We start from the raw sequence: 19,231 nt of genomic DNA, 5'->3' as shown, positions 1-19,231 counted from the left end.
CGCTAAATTCTGCAGAACTATTGAAATTTTGCACAAAGAACTCTAGAACTATGGCACATCTAACAAGAACTGTGAAAAAATGTATATTTCTCGAAAAAGGGGTGCTAACTTCACACGACTGCGTAGCCGTAATAAATTACACTGACCGGCCGGAACATTACGACCACCTACCTTATAGCCAGTGTGTCCATCTTTGGCATGGATAACAGTGGCAACGCGTCGTGGTATGGAGGCAATGAGGCTTTGGTAGTCCTCTGGAGGCAGTTAGCACCACATCCCACACGTATGTCACCTACATCCCATAAATTCCGCAGAGGGAGGCGATGACCTCTGACGCCACATTGTCACATAGCAGATGCGTTCGATCGGGTTCAGATCTGCCGAGCACATCCATTGGAACTCACTGCTGTGTTCCTCGAATCACTGGCGTTGCGGTTGTTGTTGTTTTGGTCTTCAGTCCTGAGACTGGTTTGATGCAGCTCTCCATGCTACTCTATCATGTGCAAGCTTCTTCATCTCCCAGTACCTACTGCAACCTACATCCTTCTGAATCTGCTTAGTGTATTCATCTCTTGGTCTCCCTCTACGATTTTTACCCTCCACGCTGCCCTCCAATACTAAATTTGTGATCCCTTGATGCCTCAGAACGTGTCCTACCAACCGATCCCTTCTTCTAGTCAAGTTGTGCCACAAACTTCTCTTCTCCCCAATCCTATTCAGTACCTCCTCATTAGTTACGTGATCTACCCACCTTTTCTTCAGCATTCTTCTGTAGCACCACATTTCGAAAGCTTCTATTCTCTTCTTGTCCAAACTAGTTATCGTCCATGTTTCACTTCCATACATGGCTACACTCCATACAAATACTTTCAGAAACGACTTCCTGACACTTAAATCAATACTCGATGTTAACAAATTTCTCTTCTTCAGAAACGATTTCCTTCCCATTGCCAGTCTACATTTTATATCCTCTCTACTTCGACCATCATCAGTTATTTTACTCCCTAAATAGCAAAACTCCTTTACTACTTTAAGTGTCTCATTTCCTAATCTAATTCCCTCAGCATCACCAGATTTAATTTGACTACATTCCATTATCTTCGTTTTGCTTTTGTTGTTCATCTTATATCCTCCTTTCAAGACACTGTCCATTCCGTTCAATTGCTCTTCCAAGTCCATTGCTGTCTCTGATAGAATTACAATGTCATCGGCAAACCTCAAAGTTTTTACTTCTTCTCCATGAATTTTAATACCTACTCCGAATTTTTCTTTTGTTTCCTTTACTGCTTGCTCAATATACAGATTGAATAACATCGGGGAGAGGCTACAACCCTGTCTCACTCCTTTCCCAACCACTGCTTCCCTTTCATGCCCCTCGACTCTTATAACTGCCATCTGGTTTTTGTACAAATTGTAGATAGCCTTCCGCTCCCTGTATTTTACCCCTGCCACCTTCAGAATTTGAAAGAGAGTATTCCAGTTAACATTGTCAAAAGCTTTCTCTAAGTCTACAAATACTAGAAACGTAGGTTTGCCTTTTCTTAATCTAGCTTCTAAGATAAGTCGTAAGGTTAGTATTGCCTCACGTGTTCCAACATTTCTACGGAATCCAAACTGATCTTCCCCGAGGTCCGCTTCTACCAGTTTTTCCATTCGTCTGTAAAGAATTCGCGTTAGTATTTTGCAGCTGTGACTTATTAAACTGATAGTTCGGTAATTTTCACATCTGTCAACACCTGCTTTCTTTGGGATTGGAATTATTATATTCTTCTTGAAGTCTGTGGGTATTTCGGCTGTCTCATACATCGTGCTCACCAGATGGTAGAGTTTTGTCATGACTGGCTCTCCCGAGGCCATCAGTAGTTCTAATGGAATGTTGTCTATTCCCGGGGCCTTGTTTCGACTCAGGTCTTTAAGTGCTCTGTCAAACTCTTCACGCAGTATCTTATCTCCCATTTCGTCTTCAGCTACATCCTCTTAAATTTCCATAATATTGTCCTCAAGTACATCGCCCTTGTATAAACCCTCTATATACTCCTTCCACCTTTCTGCCTTTCCTTCTTTGCTTAGAACTGGGTTGCCATCTGAGCTCTTGATATTCACACAAGTGGTTCTCTTGCGTTGTGGTATGGTGCATTATCTTGTTGAAAAATGTTGTGGTATGGTGCATTATCTTGTTGAAAAATGCCACTGCCGTCGGCCATTGAAGGGATATACGTGGTCTGCTACCAGTGTCCGATACTTCATGGGCGTCATGGTGCTTTGCACGAGCTCCACTGGACCCGTGGACGCCCACGTGAATGTTCCCTAGAGCCTAATGGAGCCGCCACCAGCTTGTTTCCGTCCCGTAATATAGGTGTCAAGAAGCTGTTCCCACTGGAAGACGATGGATTCGCGCCGTCGCATCGGCATGATGTAGTTATCGGGGTTCATCAGACCATGCAACGCTCTGCCACTGCGCCAACGCCCAGTGTCGATAGTCACGTTCTCATTTCAGTTGTAGTTGCCGATGTCGTGGTGTTAACATTGCAACATGCACGGGTTGTCAGCTGCGGAGGCCTATCGTTAGAAGGGTTCGGTGCATGTACGCACACACTCGCACTGCGCCCAGCATTAAAGTCTGATGTTAGTTCCGCCGCAGTTCGCCACCTGCCCTGTTTTGTCTGCCCAGCCTGCGGCGTCCGACATCTGTAATGAGGGGTGGCCGCCCAACCCCACGACGTCTGGACGTGGTTTGACCTTGGTTTCGCCATGTGTTGAAGACACCACAGCATTCCTCGAACATCCGATTAGTCGTGCAGTTACCGAAATTCTCGGGCCGAGCCTCCGGATCATCACAGTCAGCTCTCCGTCAAGAGTCGGTTAGATCGCACACCTTCCCCATTCTACACACGGATTGAGCTCTCACTGGTTTTGCGTACACCGAGCGTTTGTCTGACTGGCAGTCATTCCTCGCCAGGTGACGCTGCTATCGCCTGAACGAGTTTATATAGATAGCAGGTCGGTGGTCTTTAAATTAGTCATATGAATAGATCTCGAACTTTAAGCTACACTACTGGCCATTAAAATTGCTACACCAACAAGAAACGCAGATGATAAACGGGTATTCATTGGACAAATATATTATACTGGAACTGACATGTGATTACATTTTTACGTAATTTGGGTGCATAGATCCTGAGAAATCAGTACCCAGAACAACCACCTCTGGCCGTAAAAACGGCCTTGATGCGCCAAACAGAGCTTGGATGGCGTGTACAGGTACAGCTGCCCATGCAGCTTCAACACGATACCACAGTTCATCAAGAGTAGTGACTGACGTATTGTGACGACCCAGTTGCTCGGCCACCATTGACCAGACGTTTTCAATTGGTGAGAGATCTGGAGAATGTACTGGCCAGGGCAGCAGTCGAACATTTTCTGTGTCCAGAAAGGCCCGTACAGGACCTGCAACATGCGGTCGTGCATTATCCAGCTGAAATGTAGGGTTTCGTAGGGATCGAATGAAGGGTAGAGCCACGGGTCGTAACACGTCTGAAATGTAACATACACTGTTCAAAATGCCGTCAATACGAACAAGAGGTGACCGAGAAGTGTAATCAATGGCACCCCATACCAACACGCTTGGTGATACGCCAGTATGGCGATGACGAATACACGCTTTCCAATGTGCGTTAACCGCGAAGTCGCCAAACACGGATGCGACCATCATGATGCCGCAAACAGAACCTGGATTCATCCGAAAAAATGACGTTTTGCAATTCGTGCACCCAGGTTCGTCGTTGAGTACACCATCGCAGACGCTCCTGTCTGTGATGCAGCGTCAAGGGTAACCGCAGCCATGGTCTCCGAGCTGATACTCCATGTTGCTGCAAACGTCGTCGAACTGTTCGTGCAGATGGTTTTTGTCTTGCAAACGTACCCATCTGTTGACTCAGGGATCGAGACGTGGCTGCACGATCCATTACAGCCATTCGGATAAGATGCCAGTCATCTCGATTGCTAGTGATACGAGGCCGTTGGGATCCAGCACGGCGTTCCGTAATACCCACCTGAACCCACCGATTCTATATTCTGCTAACAGTCATTGGATCTCGACTAACGCGAGCAGCAATATCGCGAGAGGATAAACCGCAATCGCGATAGGCTACAATCCGACCTTTATCAATGTCGGAAACGTGATGGTACGCATTTCTCCTCCTTACACGAGGCATCACAACAACGTTTGACCAGGCAACGCCGGTCAACTGCTGTTTGTGTATGAGAAATCGGTAGGAAACTTTCCTCGTGTCAGCATTGTAGGTGTCGCCACCGGCGCCAACCTTGTGTGAATGGTCTGAAAAGCTAATCATTTGCATATCACAGCATCTTCTTCCTGTCGGTTAAATTTCGCGTCTGTAGAACATCATCTTCGTGGTGTAGCAATTTTAATGGCCAGTAATGTGGATAGCAGGTCGGTGGTCTTAATGCTCTGGATGATCAATGTATACACACTAATGTGCCTAGTGGATCGGTCTTTTGGTGGAAAACCTTATAACAATCTCTACAGTAGTCCGTGAGATTTGCCTTCATATGCAGGCAGAAAAATCGTGTTGCGGGACTTTGTCATATGAATAGATTATCGAACTTTGAGCTAAGTCACAAATTATTTAGCTACAAAAAATACAGATTCGCTGAGCTCAGAGTTACCTGTAACAGATGCTGTACACAGCAGTCTTGTAGATGTGTGTGTGGTGCTCTGGTACTACCATCACACCACCACTACTTGTTTTATTGTGCCAACGACACGTCCGCAGCCTGCCCGTATCCTTGCAGAGGATTCATTAGTTCCCACGACATGCTTACCACACGGCCTACAGTAGAGCCATGTCCGCCGTCTACGGCAGTTGTTGCTAAACATAGGCTACGTGGAATGCGTTTCGTGTCCGCCTGCGCAACCAAGCTTGACGCAAGGCCTCCCATCGACGCTATAACCAGCTCGCGGTCACGTACATGAAGCGCGCGCACACACACACATTTAGAGGAAATAACGAATCATTTCCCTTTTATTTAAAACCAGACCTGTTTGTTCGCGGGCTTAAACCCAATGTTCACGTTAACGAAACGCTACGACTGGACATCTGGTGAAGAATGGAGACGGCACACGGCCCTGACCCACTTGAAAAGTTCATCCACTACGGGAGTTATTTTGAAAGTGAGTACAGAACGTAAACTGAACTGGTCGGTCTGCGATTTAGCCTTGCTTCCCTTGAGCGAGAGTTCAGTTTCTGAGAAACTCTCGTTCTGATTGGCACACACATGTGTCAGTTTGCTGAATTTTTAAAACTGAACACAGTTCTTCAAACAAATGATAAATTGTTTTTTGTTAATAGTGCTGTCATGTGTTCTACATTTGTATATCCATCCATACTCAGCAAGCCATCGTACGGTGCGTGGCGGAGGATACTCTATACCACTTGTAGTCATTTCCTTACTCGCCCCACTCGCAGATAGAGCGAGGGAGAAACGACTGTCTATAAGCCTCCGTATGTGCCCTAATTTCTCGTATCTTCGTGGTCCTCACGCGCAGTGTATGTTGGCGGCAGTAGAATCGTTAGTCAGCTTCAGATGCCGGATATCCAAATTTTCTCAATAGTGTTTCTCGAAATGAACGTCGCCTTCCTTCCAGGGACTCCCATTTGAGTTTCCGAAGCATCACCGTAAGGCTTATGTGTTGTTCGAACCTACAGGTTGCGGATCTAGCAGCCTGCCTCTGAATTGCTTCCTTCTTAAGCGCGCATAATATCTCATCCCTTTATGATATTGTGTTGTTGAAGCAGAACTGTTATGAAATCTTGAATGTTTCTCCATGGAGGATACCGCATACGCTTTTATCGGAGCAGCTTCTACACGCGCTATACACGCCTGCGAATGTTCCGCACCTCCGCGGAACCGTAAGCCGGCACGTCATTAACGCGGAAATGTAAAGCATCTAAGGAAATACGGGTTACTCATTTTCCCTTGTGTGTGTGTGTGTGTGTGTGTGTGTGTGTGTGTGTGTGTGTGTGTGTGTGTGTGTGGAACCCAGGGTTATTGTGCGGTTCGGGCCCCCAGTGTAACTTAAAGGCAACCGTGCTCTGCCAATAATCTGCCTATTGGATAGATAAACTGTAAACTTGCTCCCCTATAACAGTTACAGAGAAGAGAGGGAGCGTATAAATCGACGTGGGTTATTTTCATCGGTTTGGGTAGAGAAATTTAGCGAAATACAGTAGAAAGGCTCACCAGGGCGCTCGGCCTATCTGTTCAGAGTACTATTCGAACAGCGAGATCTTCACACAGTCGACCTGACGAAAGAGAAAGTAATTCAGGGGCTTTTGCTCTGGATGATAAGACAGGCAAGCAGGCAGACAGAGATATTTATACGTACGTACTCACACTTTCATTCATCATGTTCAATACCTCCCATAATGAAAGAAAAACTGTAGGTTGTAGAACGAGTCATAGTGTTCATGTCCAGAAAGAAGTTTGTTTCACAAAACAGTTCTGTTAACAATCAAGTACCATTAAACGTTATACATCATTCGTGCTTATACAGGTTAAAACGAAAAAAGTGCATAGAATATTTTTTAATTTCAGATAGTCGGAAATGGAAATTAGCTGGAATATTTTGTAGGATATTTGGACTGATACTGCATTGTGTATTAGGAACAAACCGAATGGCAGAGCACTGTTTTTAAACAACTAGCCTTATATACGGGAGGTTCCGAGATTCATCTGGCCATCCTGATTTACATGTTCCGTGGTTTCCTAAATTTCTAAATGCCGCGTTGGTTCCTACTGTAAGGCCACAGCCGACTTCGTGTCCCAGCCTGTATGTATGTACATGACAGTACATATGAATTATTGTTGTTCTTAAATTTTAATACTACATGTCCAATATTCATGTAAAAGTGTTCCTTCGACGAATAAAACTATACTATTAATACTGCTAATACATTTACAGAAGAACGTAGTTTGTCCGTACATTTCATCTCTGGAAAATGGCGAAAGTCACTTGGTGGCCAATCGGGGTTCCAAGGACGTTGGTTTGTCAGCAGCCCACTCAGTTTTAATCTTAGAAGTAGCATCTGAAATAGTTTGAGCAGCATGCGGTTGAGCATTGCCGCGCTGTAGAGCGACACAGGCCGGCAATGTGCCGATGGAATGGCTCTGCATAATCCTGGCAGGGTCTCACAGTGGACCTGAGTAATTTAGGCAGTGTCTCGCACTGCATCTGCACTGATTCTTGTGGTTGCTGTGGCGTCCTCAAACAAGGAACTGCATGACAGCGTGACGAATCAAGAGATAGTCAACGGTCTCCACGAAGAAGAGATATGGAGGCTGGTACTGCTTTACGGAGAATCCCTCAATTGCTATGTATTTAAAAATACGTGTTACATATATAGTATCTGAGCGTAAAACGTTTCTCACGTTCATATGTTTTACATTTTGTTCTGTCGGAGGATGGGAAAAAACTCGTAGTTGTTCTTTATATAATATTAAGAATAGGAATAGGTCTACAATGAACATTACTTGCTATACTGATATCATAAATTTTCAATTCTTGAATCTTCGTTATTGTGATCAACTATTCTGTAAGCTACTTCATTTCTGGATAACAATTGCGATGTACATCTGTCTTCTATCTGAACCTGTTTACTGTAGTAAAGCCTAGTCTCCCTCCACAATTTACACACAGCTCTCTCTCTCTCTCTCTCTCTCTCTCTCTCTCTCTCTCTCTCTCTCTCTCTCTCCCCTCCACGTTACTAGCATTAGCGGGGTCTGTAAATAAGTTAGTAAAGTTCGTGAAGAAGGTATCGCAATGCCAACATTAGAGGTGTACGTGAACATGAATTAGTTCCGAACAAAAATAAAAATAATGAAGCAGAATTATCGCAATGTTTATCGGAAGGATAGACGATCTGAAAAGTAATTATTTTAAAAATAAGAGTTTTTTTAAATCACTTTCATATGAATTAACATAAAGGCTCCAGCGTTTTCACGAGGGCAATCATTTTAATATGAGGACCTTTTACTCAACGTTTCTGCGGTAACGACATTTGAAACCTTTGTTTCATGCAGCAATTGACTTGACTTGGACGGTAAACGTCTCAGCATTTCCTTGACATTACAACAACTCGGGCTTGTTAATGGTTAAACTGAGTTTCTGGGGAACTGTCAACTTCTGTCTAGACTGAAACTACAACGGAAAAGGCTGTCCACGTAGAGAGTTACTTTTGACGCACGTATTCTTGTCTACATTTATCTCTTGTAAAATGCCTCTAAAGGCGAAACTGGTTAGTCGTGGTGTCCCAATATATTTTTATAAAGAAAAAGTTTCATATGCACAACAGATCCCCATTTCTCTCGGCGCACAAAATCAATAAAATTTTAAAAATTTCTGCAATTCATCGGGCTAAGATTATGTGATTCGAATAATTATGTGGTGCGCACGACCTGCATTTCTAGATTAGGTTAACGTAAAACAAAATGAGTTGACCATGAAACTGAGTGCGGAATGAGTAAAAGTTTGGTTATGTACGGAACCTGCAAATTGAGACATAGCGCCGAGAAAAGACGACGATGAAATCACCTGCTTTAGTTTATTTTTTATTTATTTATTTTTTTATGGATGAGCTGGAAATTTTTTCTATAGTGATAATGCATGTTATGTGTTAGTGAACTCTACTAATGCATGTAACCTTGTCTGACGGTCGCACAAAAAAAAATAATAATAATAATCGCCCGTGGGAAGGACACAAGCAGAACGGCGCTCTACACGTGAGAACTCTCGCACAGATGCCAGACAATTCTGCACTTTGCGGTTCACGTCCAACCTTCCGCCACTCCTTTTTGTTCCCAGACGTTGGCCTTTGATGCCCAGTCTCGAAATTTCAGCTTTTCCCGGCTTGCCGGATAATCTGTATTATTTTGGAGGGGCAGCTGGTATGATGATATCCTCAAAGACAAAACTGAATAGTAGTTTAAAGTGAGTACGAAAGAAGTCTACAAAACACCACTGAAATAAATGCATTTTATTGGCACGTTATAACTGGTAAATTCGCTTCGTTCATTAAAAACGCCTCCAGCTATCTACTGGCGGCGCGATTTGATAAAGTTCCTCTGCCTTCCGACCCCTTTTGTGTTCACATACCCGCCTCTCCCGCTAAGATAACAGGACAATTACAACAAGAATTGTATCAAAGTACGCGAAAACGCGCTTCGGAAATTCTTTTTGAGCTTTCCGCGCTGACAGAGCAACACTGTCGGTCACTAAGGGTCACCACTCATTCCCGACTCTCAAAACGTTACCTCCGCCCCCACAGAGCCCGCGATTTGTCTCCAGGTTTGCAAGTCGGGTTAATGTTCGTCTGAAAAGTGCTGCTACCTACCGGTGCTTTCCAACAGACGTTGGAAAACGCCTGCCACGACGGGAACAACTGTCGCCCTCAAGCCAGTATAGTAAGGATCAACAACAACCCATTTAGGAGGGTAGGAGAAGACAAGCCGATCTAAAACACGCTGGACAAAATTTACCGCTCCCCGACGTCCGGCACATTCGCGACCAGCATTGTCCCACATCTCCATTCCCTCCCGCCGTCCCACAGACTCAACACTGACGGCTAGCACCATCTATAGCGAAACTTCGGCTTCATACTTCTACACCTGGTACATCATACTCCGCAAGCCACCTAACAACGTGTTGCGGAGAGTACATTTGGTACAACTTCAAAATCGTTGAGCTCTCCTGACTGATCCATTCTGCTGTTATTGTTACGCAGCAATTTTTAGATTAGATTAGTACTTGGTCCATAGATCATGAATACGACACTTCTTAATGATGTGGAACGTGTCAGGGTAATAAAAGGTGTCTATACAAGATATTAAATTAGACAAAATATTACATGACACTCAATATATATATATATATATATATATATATATTTTTTTTTTTTTTTTTTTTTTTTTGTGGAGGTTGGGAAATTACCCACTTACTATATCCAAAAATTCATCTAATGAGTAGGAGTTTCCATTAAGAAATTCTTTTAATTTCCTTTTAAATGCTATATGGCTATCTGTCAGACTTTTGATGCTATTAGGTAAGTGACCAAAGACTCTTGTGGCAGCATAATTTACCCGCTTCTGAGCCAAAGTTAGATTTAACCTTGAGTAGTGAAGATCATCCTTTCTCCTAGTGTTGTAGCCATGTACACTGCTATTACTTTTGAATTCGTTCGGATTGTTAATAACAAATTTCATAAGTGAATATATATATTGTGAGGCTACAGTGAAGATTTCAAGCTCTTTAAATAAGTAATTACTATTAAAAACAGTCTTGATCACAATTTATTTAACAAGGTGACCGGTTTCAACCACTACTGTGGTCATCTTCAGACCATTGAGTAGGAACCTCTTTCCTTGAAGAATCACTAGTAGTGATTCTTCAAGGAAAGAGGTTCCTACTCAATGGTCTGAAGATGACCACAGTAGTGGTTGAAACCGGTCACCTTGTTAAATAAATTGTGATCAAGACTGTTTTTAATAGTAATTATTTATAAGACATTGATCACTGTTGTGCCCATAATGTATTCAAAAGTAATTTCTTTAAATAAGTGTCTGCAGGATGATCTTGGATGAGCTCCAGCAATTATTCTGATTAAACGCTTTTGTGCAATGATCACTCTTTTACTCAATGATGAGTTACCCCAGAATATGATGCCATACGAAAGCAGAGAATGAAAATAGGCGTGGTAAGCTAATTTACTCAGTTGTATATCGCCAAAATTTGCAATGACACTAATAGCATAAGTAGCTGAACTCAAACGTTTCAGCAGATCCGCAGTGTGTTTTTTTTCCAGTTCAACCCCTCATCAATGCATACACCTAGAAATTTTGAATATTCTGCCTTAGCTACCGATTTCTGATCGAAGTCTATATTTATTAATAGGGTCATTCCATATACTGTGTGGAACTGTATATACTGTGTTTTGTCAAAGTTTAATGAGAGCCCATTTTTTTGAACCACTTAATGATTTTCTGAAAAACGTCGTTTACAATTTCACCAGTTAGTTCTTGTCTGTCGGGTGTGATAGCTATACTTGTATCATCGGCAAAAAGTACCAGCTTTGCATCTTCGTGAATATAGAATGGCAAGTCATTAATATACAGGGTGTTACAAAAAGGTACGGCCAAACATTCAGGAAACATTCCTCACACGCAAAGAAAGAAAATATGTTATGTGGACATATGTCCGGAAACGCTTACTTTCCATGTTAGAGCTCATTTTATTACTTCTGTTCAAATCACATTAATCATGGAATGGAAAAAAAAACAGCAACAGAACGTACCAGCGGGACGTCAAACACTTTGTTACAGGAAATGTTCAAAATGTCCTCCGTTAGCGAGGATACATGCATCCACCCTCCGTCGCATGGAATCCCTGATGCGCTGATGCAGCCCTGGAGAATGGCGTATTGTATCACAGCCGTCCACAATACGAGCACGAAGAGTTTCTGCATTTGGTACCGGGGTTGCGTAGACAAGAGCTTTCAAATGCCCCCATAAATGAAAGTAAAGAGGGTTGAGGTCAGGAGAGCGTGGAGGCCATGGAATTGGTCCGCCTCTACCAATCCGTCGGTCACCGAATCTGTTGTTGAGAAGCGTACGAACACTTCGACTGAAATGTGCAGGAGCTCCATCGTGCACGAACCACATGTTGTGTCGTACTTGTAAAGGCACATGTTCTAGCAGCACAGGTAGAGTATCCCGTATGAAATCATGATAACGTGCTCCATTGAGCGGAGGTGGAAGAACAAACTAAAATGAGCTCTAACATGGAAATTAAGTGTTTCCGGACACATGTCCACATGTCCACATGACATATTTTCTTTCGTTGTGTGTGAGGAATGTTTCCTGAAAGTTTGGCCGTACCTTTTTGTAACACCCTGTATATTAAGACCAGCAGAGGACCCAAGACCGAACCTTGCTGCACCCCATTCTTGATTGTTCCTCAGTTTGATATATCACCAGTTTTTTGCATATTATGTGAACTGTTTATTTCAACTTTCTGCACTCTTCCAGTTAGGTATGATTTAAACCAGTTCTCTGCTAACATATCGCGGGAAACGTATGTCCCAATGGTGGTGGAAGAGTTGTCGGGGATCGGCTAATGCTTGGTCCAGTGTGCTCGGTTTGCCCAGCGATGCCGCACTGGCCGCGACCTCGCTCTATAGACGTGGGTGCCTGACCCGGGCGTGCGCCCTCGTGTTGCAGGGCAACGACGCGTGGGTGGTGGTGCACAACCTGCGGTCTCAAGCGGGCGGCGGCATCCTGGACCCCGACGACCGGCTGCTCGACGTGGCCGACGACCGCGAGCAGATCGTCGCCAACTTCGAGGAGAGCGGAGGCGGGCCCGGGGGCGGCGGCGGCGGTCCGCCCATGCTGCTGCCCCACGGCGGCGGCGACGGAGCCAGCGCCGGCGGCAGCTCAGTCGGCACCAGCAGCCCCGACATCTTCCAGGTACCGTGTCGGTTGTTCTGTGTCCTTCACTTGACCTCAGGAGTCACATCTTCAGAGCACGAACCGATTGGTGGTTCACAAATCTACAGGGTGTTACAAAAAGGTACGGCCAAACTTTCAGGAAACATTCCTCACACACAAATTAAGAAAAGATGTTATGTGGACATGCGTCCGGAAACGCTTAATTTCCATGTTAGAGCTCATTTTAGTATGTACTGTACTTCCTCGATTCACCGCCAGTTGGCCCAATTGAAGGAAGATAATGTTGACTTCGGTGCTTGTGTTGACATGCGACTCATTGCTCTACAGTACTAGCATCAAGCACATCAGTACTTAGCATCAACAGGTTAGTGTTCATCACGAACGTGGTTTTGCAGTCAGTGCAATATTTACAAATGCGGAGTTGGCAGATGCCCATGTGATGATGTATGGATTAGCACGGGGCAATAGCCGTGGCGCGGTACGTTTGTATCGAGACAGATTTCCAGAACGAAGGTGTCCCGACAGGAAGACGTTCGAAGCAATTGATCGGCGTCTTAGGGAGCACGGAACATTCCAGCCTATGACTCGCGACTGGGAAAGACCTAGAACGACGAGGACACCTGCAATGGACGAGACAATTCTTCGTGCAGTTGACAATTCTTCGTGCAGTTGACGATAACCCTAATGTCTGCGTCAGAGAAGTTGCTGCTGCACAAGGTAACGTTGACCACGTCACTGTATGGAGAGCGCTACGGGAGAACCAGTTGTTTCCGTACCGTGTACAGCGTGTGCAGGCACTATCAGCAGCTGATTGGCCTCCACGGGTACACTTCTGCGAATGGTTCATCCAACAATGTGTCAATCGTCATTTCAGTGCAAATGTTCTCATTATGGATGAGACTTCATTCCAACGTGATCAAATTGTAAATTTTCACAATCAAAATGTGTGGGCTGACGAGAATCCGCACGCAATTGTGCAATCACGTCATCAACACAGATTTTCTGTGAACGTTTGGGCAGGCATTGTTGTCTTGATTGGACCCCATGTTCTTCCACATACGCTCAATGGAGCACGTTATCATGATTTCATACGGGATACTCTACCTGTGCTGCTAGAACATGTGCCTTTACAAGTACGACACAACATGTGGTTCATGCACGATGGAACTCCTGCAAATTTCAGTCGAAGTGTTTGTACGCTTCTCAAAAACAAATTCGGTGACCGATGGATTGGTAGAGGCGGACCAATTCCATGGCCTCCACGCTCTCCTGACCTCAACCCTCTTGACTTTCATTTATGGGGGCATTTGAAAGCTCTTGTCTACGCAACCCCGGTACCAAATGTAGAGACTCTTCGTGCTCGTATTGTGGACGGCTGTGACACAATAATCCATTCTCCAGGGCTGCATCAACGCATCAGGGATTCCATGTGACGGAGGGTGGATGCATGTATCCTCGCTAACGGAGGACATTTTGAACATTCCTGTAACAAAGTGTTTGAAGTCACGCTGGTACGTTCTGTTGCTGTGTGTTTCCATTCCTTGATTAATATGATTTGAAGAGAAGTATTAAAATGAGCTCTAACATGGAAAGTAATCGTTTCCGACACATGTCCACATAACATATTTTCTTTCTTTGTGTGTGAGGAATGTTTCCTGAAAGTTTGGCCGTACCGTTTTGTAACACCCTGTATACTGCCTACTCTCCTTTTCTCATACGAGTGTCACTCCAAAAGAAATACACACTATTTTTGTAAAAATACAGTTTTCATTCTGCATGTGTGGAAGTTTTACAGTGTGTAAGGTACATCCTTCCCGCTTGTTTTCAAACTTAGTTCAACCTGTTCCCGTGAGTGGCGCCGTCACAGCATATCTTCAAGATGGCTGCTACACTTGGCATTCGTCAGAAGCAACGTGCTGTCACAGAATTCCTGTGCTGTGAAAACGAGAGAGTGGGAAACATCCACAAGAGGCTGAAAAAGGTATATGGAGATGATGCTGTAGATCGCAGTACAGTTAGTCGGTGGGTAAACAGGTTACGAGATGAAAGCGGGCACGGCAAGATTGGGGATTGTCCTCGCAGCGTCAGGCCTCGTACTGCATACACTCCAGACAGTGTGCAGAGAGCTAACGAATTAGTGACTGCTGACAGACGCATCACAGTGAATGAATTGTCACGCTACGTTGGGATAGGGGAAGGAAGTGTTTGCAGAATACTGAAAGTGTTGGCGCTAATAAAGGTTTGTGCCAGGTGGGTTCGCAGGATGTTGACAGTAGCTCACAAAGAAACAAGAAAAATTGTATGCAGCGAACTTGTGGAACAGTACGAGAATGGTGGAGATGAATTTCTTGGAAGAATTGTGGCAGGTGATGAAACATGGCTCCATCATTTTTCACCAGGGACGAAGAGGTTCAAAGAACATGGCTCTGAGCACTATGGGACTTAACATCTGAGGTCATCAGTCCCCTAGAACTTAGAACTACTTAAACCTAACTAACCTAAGGACATCACACACATCCATGCCCGAGGCAGGATTCGAACCTGCGACCGTAGCGGTCGCGCGGTTCCGGACTGAAGCGCTTAGAGCCGCTCGACCACATCGGCCGGCTAGACGAAGAGGCAATCAATGGAGTGGCATCATGCAAATTCACCCTAGAAAAAAATAATTCAAAACCACAACTTCTGCTGGAAAAGTTACGGCTACGGTGTTCTACGATTCCGAAGGACTCTTGCTTGTGGATATCATGCCAAGTGGAACCACCATAAATTCTGATGCATATATGACGACACTGAAGAAACCTCGAGCTCGACTGAGTCGTGTTCGACCACATCGGCAAAAGCAGGATGTTTTGCTGTTGTACGACAATGCACGGCCACATGTCAGCCAAAAAAACCATGGAAGCGATCACAAAACTCGGATGGACAATACTGAAACACCCGCCTTACAGTCTGACCTGGCTCCACGTGACTATCATCTCTTTGGGAAACTGAAAGACTCTCTTCGTGGAACAAGGTTTGAAGATGATGACTCCCCTGTGCACGCTGCCAAACAGTGGCTCCAACTGGTTGGCCCAGAATTTTACCGTGCGGGTATACAGGCGCTGGTTCCAAGATGGCGCAAGGCATTTGAGAGGGATCGAAATTATGTGGAGAAATGAAAATATTGTTGCTAAAGGATGTATCTACACAGTGTAAAACTTTCATACATGTAGAATACAAGATGGATTTAAAAAAATAGTGTGTGTTTCTTTTAGAGTGACCCTCGTATATCATCGCCACCTATATCACTAACTCCATGCACGGTGTACAGTTCCAGTTGCAGATTGTCTATGTAACTGATTCCATGGGAACAAAAATCTCATTTTCAATATTTCATATAATTATTGATGTTATTTAAATCGGTGTGATGATCTACTCTCCAAGAGGTACAAAAAAAAAAAAAGACGCGCTATGAAGGAATCGATAGGTGTTGTTTACATGTTCAGACAAACAAGTGATTACAATTTCAGAAAATTGGATGTTTTATTCAAGAGACACGCTCCACAAATTGGACAAGTCAGTAACACGCTAGTCTACCTCTGGCCCTTACAGAAGCCGTTTTTGGGCTTGGCAATGATTGATAGAGGTGGTTGTGTGTCGTCCTGAGGTTTCTCGTGCCACATTCTGCCCAGTTGGCGTGTTGGATTGTCGAAATCCCGAGATAGTTGGAGGGCTCTGCTCATAATGCCCCAGACTTTAATTTCGGAGAGATCCGGCGACTTTGCTGGCAATGTAGGGTCTACCAAGCACGAGCAAGCAGTAGAAACTCTTGCAGTGCGAGAGGAGATACTATCTTGCTGAAATGTAAGCCCTGGATGGCTTGCCATGAAAGGCGACAAAACAGGGTGTTGAATATTGTCGATGTACCACTGTGCTCTAAGGTGCCGCAGTTGACAAGCAAAAGGTTCTGCAATGAAAGGAAACAGCGCCCCCACACCCGTACGCCCGGTTGTCGAGCTGTGCGGCTGGCGACTATCAGGTTGGTATCCCACTGCTGCCGGGTCGTCTCAGACACAACTTCTGCCTGGAATCTCACTGAACTGTCAACAGTAATGCCTCCCGCTTCGAATACAGCACCGATGACTAGCGATTACTTGTCTGGAGACGTTCCGGACAGTGGTGGGATTCCAGCCTGACTATCGCCCGACATACGGCCCACCAACCAAGACTGATTGTCTGCTGTGCCAATTCATTTCATAGCAGGGCCGTTCCGTTGCCATCCGCGGCATCCTTGCGGCACTGTGATACGTCGACGATATTCTACGCCCCGTTTTGTTGCCCTTCATGGCAAGCCATCCTGGGCTTACATTTCTGCAAGGCAATACCAGCCTGCACGCAGAGACAATTAGCTGCTTGTCTCCGAACTTGCTAAACCCTACCTTGGCCAGCATGATCGCAGGGTATCTCCCCAACCGATAATGTTTGGAGCTTCATGGACAGGGCCTTACAACGGGATTTTGACGACCTAACGCTCCAATTGGACCGAATTTGGCACGATATCCCTCAGTAGGACGTGTAACAAGTGTCTCAATCGATTCCAAGCCGAATAACTGGTTGCATAAGAGCCAGAAGCGGATCAATCCGTTATTGTGTTGCGTTGTTCTCATGGATAAGTCGATTAATCTTCTTTTTTTAATTGTAATCATTTGCTTGTTTGTATATGCATAGCACATCTACAGATTTCCGTCTCATTCGGATAATTCTTTGGTGGCGCATCGTTTTTTTTTCCTTTTTCTGTTTCTTCTTCCTCCTCCTCCTCCTCCTCCTCCTCCTCCTCCTCCTCCTCCATCTTCTTGGGTCGTATAATCTTGTGTTACATATATAGTTGGAAACTATCTATATGTCTTGAGATAGCGTAGCTAACTGTTCGCAGATAACTCAAATTACATTCATCCACTATTTGAGAGAGAGAGCACATAGCGTCTTCCCGCAAACATTGAACATAATTTCAAACTTCTACGAAAATTTTCCTCGGTGGCAACTCCACACAAAATGATGAAACGAAGGAAGTTCATCGATAACAATATTTTCGCTGTTCAGGCAACACGTTTTAATCTACTATTTCTTTATTAGTAACTCTATTCGCAACACATTTTGCAGACAGTATCCACATGTATCCCTGTATGTTCCTGCAAGATTATATCATTGTTTATGTTATTTGGGATGCTGCAGTTTCGGCTATTGGGCCATTTTCAAACGCTTAAAGTGAAGCAAGTTTGGTTAACACACAGCTTTGTGCGAATTGCACAGCGTAAAAATTTTAAAAAAATCTTGTGTAGTCATTTTTGAGAACATTCTGTGCCTTAATGTAAGAGCCTACCATACACAGTCATCCACTAGTAGAATTCCTTTAACAGATGACTTAGTAGGCTCTTGCAGTAAGACACAGAATGTTCGAAGTTGAACAGTTGTGAATAGCTCAAAATGTTACTTCAGTAATTATTTCACAGTCTCTCAAATAATTGGTAGATAGCGAACGCGCCGTTCTAAAATAGTCACCATTAACCAAAACTGACTGTCCAACTGAGAGAGGTAATCTGTCTTATCACATGACTCCTGTTAAAGCATCAAAAACTAAAGGATGATTATTTTGGTTTTCGTGTTACGTTCAGTACCTCACCTAGAATTGATAAGTGTATTGTATGTACAGCTGTATTTTCTGAAGTTACACGTATTCGGAAAATTGTTTGCCCATAGCTAGCGGAGAAGTACCGCTAAAGTACACACTACAGTTTTTGTCTCGCTTCTCACGATTGATTTAAACAGTACTAAATTTTTTTTCTTGTCACTCTCAGCGATGTAGAGGAAGACTCTGTTTAATAGGGTGAGATGCATAGTTAATAAATTCATTGTTTATGATAACACATCCAAGGAAATTTTTCTTTGCTTTTAGCTATATTCTAAACGTATTCGTGTGTATTGTGTAACATTTTGTGGTCTCTGCATTTCAGTAGTTAGTTTCTCTGATTTTTCTGGTCTTTAAATCTTGTGTCTCCAGATGCTTTTCATAGTACGGCACAATTAATTGTTCCTTTTCAGCTCTATCCTTGTATTTTCTTTTGCATTTTTCTTGCGGTGCAGCCCTTTGTTGTAGGATGTGCTCGTCAGTCCTTTCGCAGAGCTGCTGAAGTTCTCAGTGCTAACACATGGCTACATGGTCGACGCCGAGAGCTGCGTGATCTTTTCATTAGGACCCGCCAACTTCGTCACTTGTTTAACGTTCTCCTCCTGCAGTATCGCCCTGCCCCAAACTCTGGCGAGCCACAAATATTAGTCGCGTGTTAACAGTGTTTATCAGAAATTCATTTCCGAAGATTGAAACAGGCTACTGGTGCTTAGCTTTACACTGCGTCTCCTATTATTTTTAAATTCGAAAACCCTATTACTTTCCTAATTGTGCCCTTTAATACTTACCTGGTGCATTGCATGTGTTGGACGAAGCCCGTTGCAGCCGCGGTTTCTAATAAGCAACTGTCACCAGCAGAATCTCTTGGGGAACACTATTACAAACGCTGTCATAGAAACATTCATTTCTATCCGAGTTTCCACGCGGACTTGTTGAGTACGCCTGTCTCCACTACTAGTACATACGCCTGACGATTTTCCGTTCACTGTAACAAAAAAGAGAGAAAGGATCGATGCGAAATTGTGCCGAATTTTTGTAAAGGGA

General features: G+C 44.1%; 1 protein-coding gene across 1 annotated transcript in view; it reads left to right on the top strand.

The window, feature by feature from the left end:
• Positions 1–19,231, top strand: part of LOC126252504 (partitioning defective 3 homolog) — a gene marked incomplete at its 5' end in the record, with an annotated part of 237,820 nt that overhangs the window by 80,489 nt on the left and 138,100 nt on the right. The window contains one exon of the mRNA XM_049953400.1: positions 12,295–12,540. Coding sequence (XP_049809357.1) covers positions 12,295–12,540 — 246 coding nt within the window. The remainder of the gene's footprint in view (positions 1–12,294; positions 12,541–19,231) is intronic.

This window comes from Schistocerca nitens, chromosome 4 (genome assembly GCF_023898315.1).
Source record: "Schistocerca nitens isolate TAMUIC-IGC-003100 chromosome 4, iqSchNite1.1, whole genome shotgun sequence".
NCBI lineage: Eukaryota > Metazoa > Arthropoda > Insecta > Orthoptera > Acrididae > Schistocerca > Schistocerca nitens.
The sequence above is the reverse complement of the archived record's forward strand: the minus strand, read 5'-3'. Positions and strand labels throughout refer to the sequence as shown.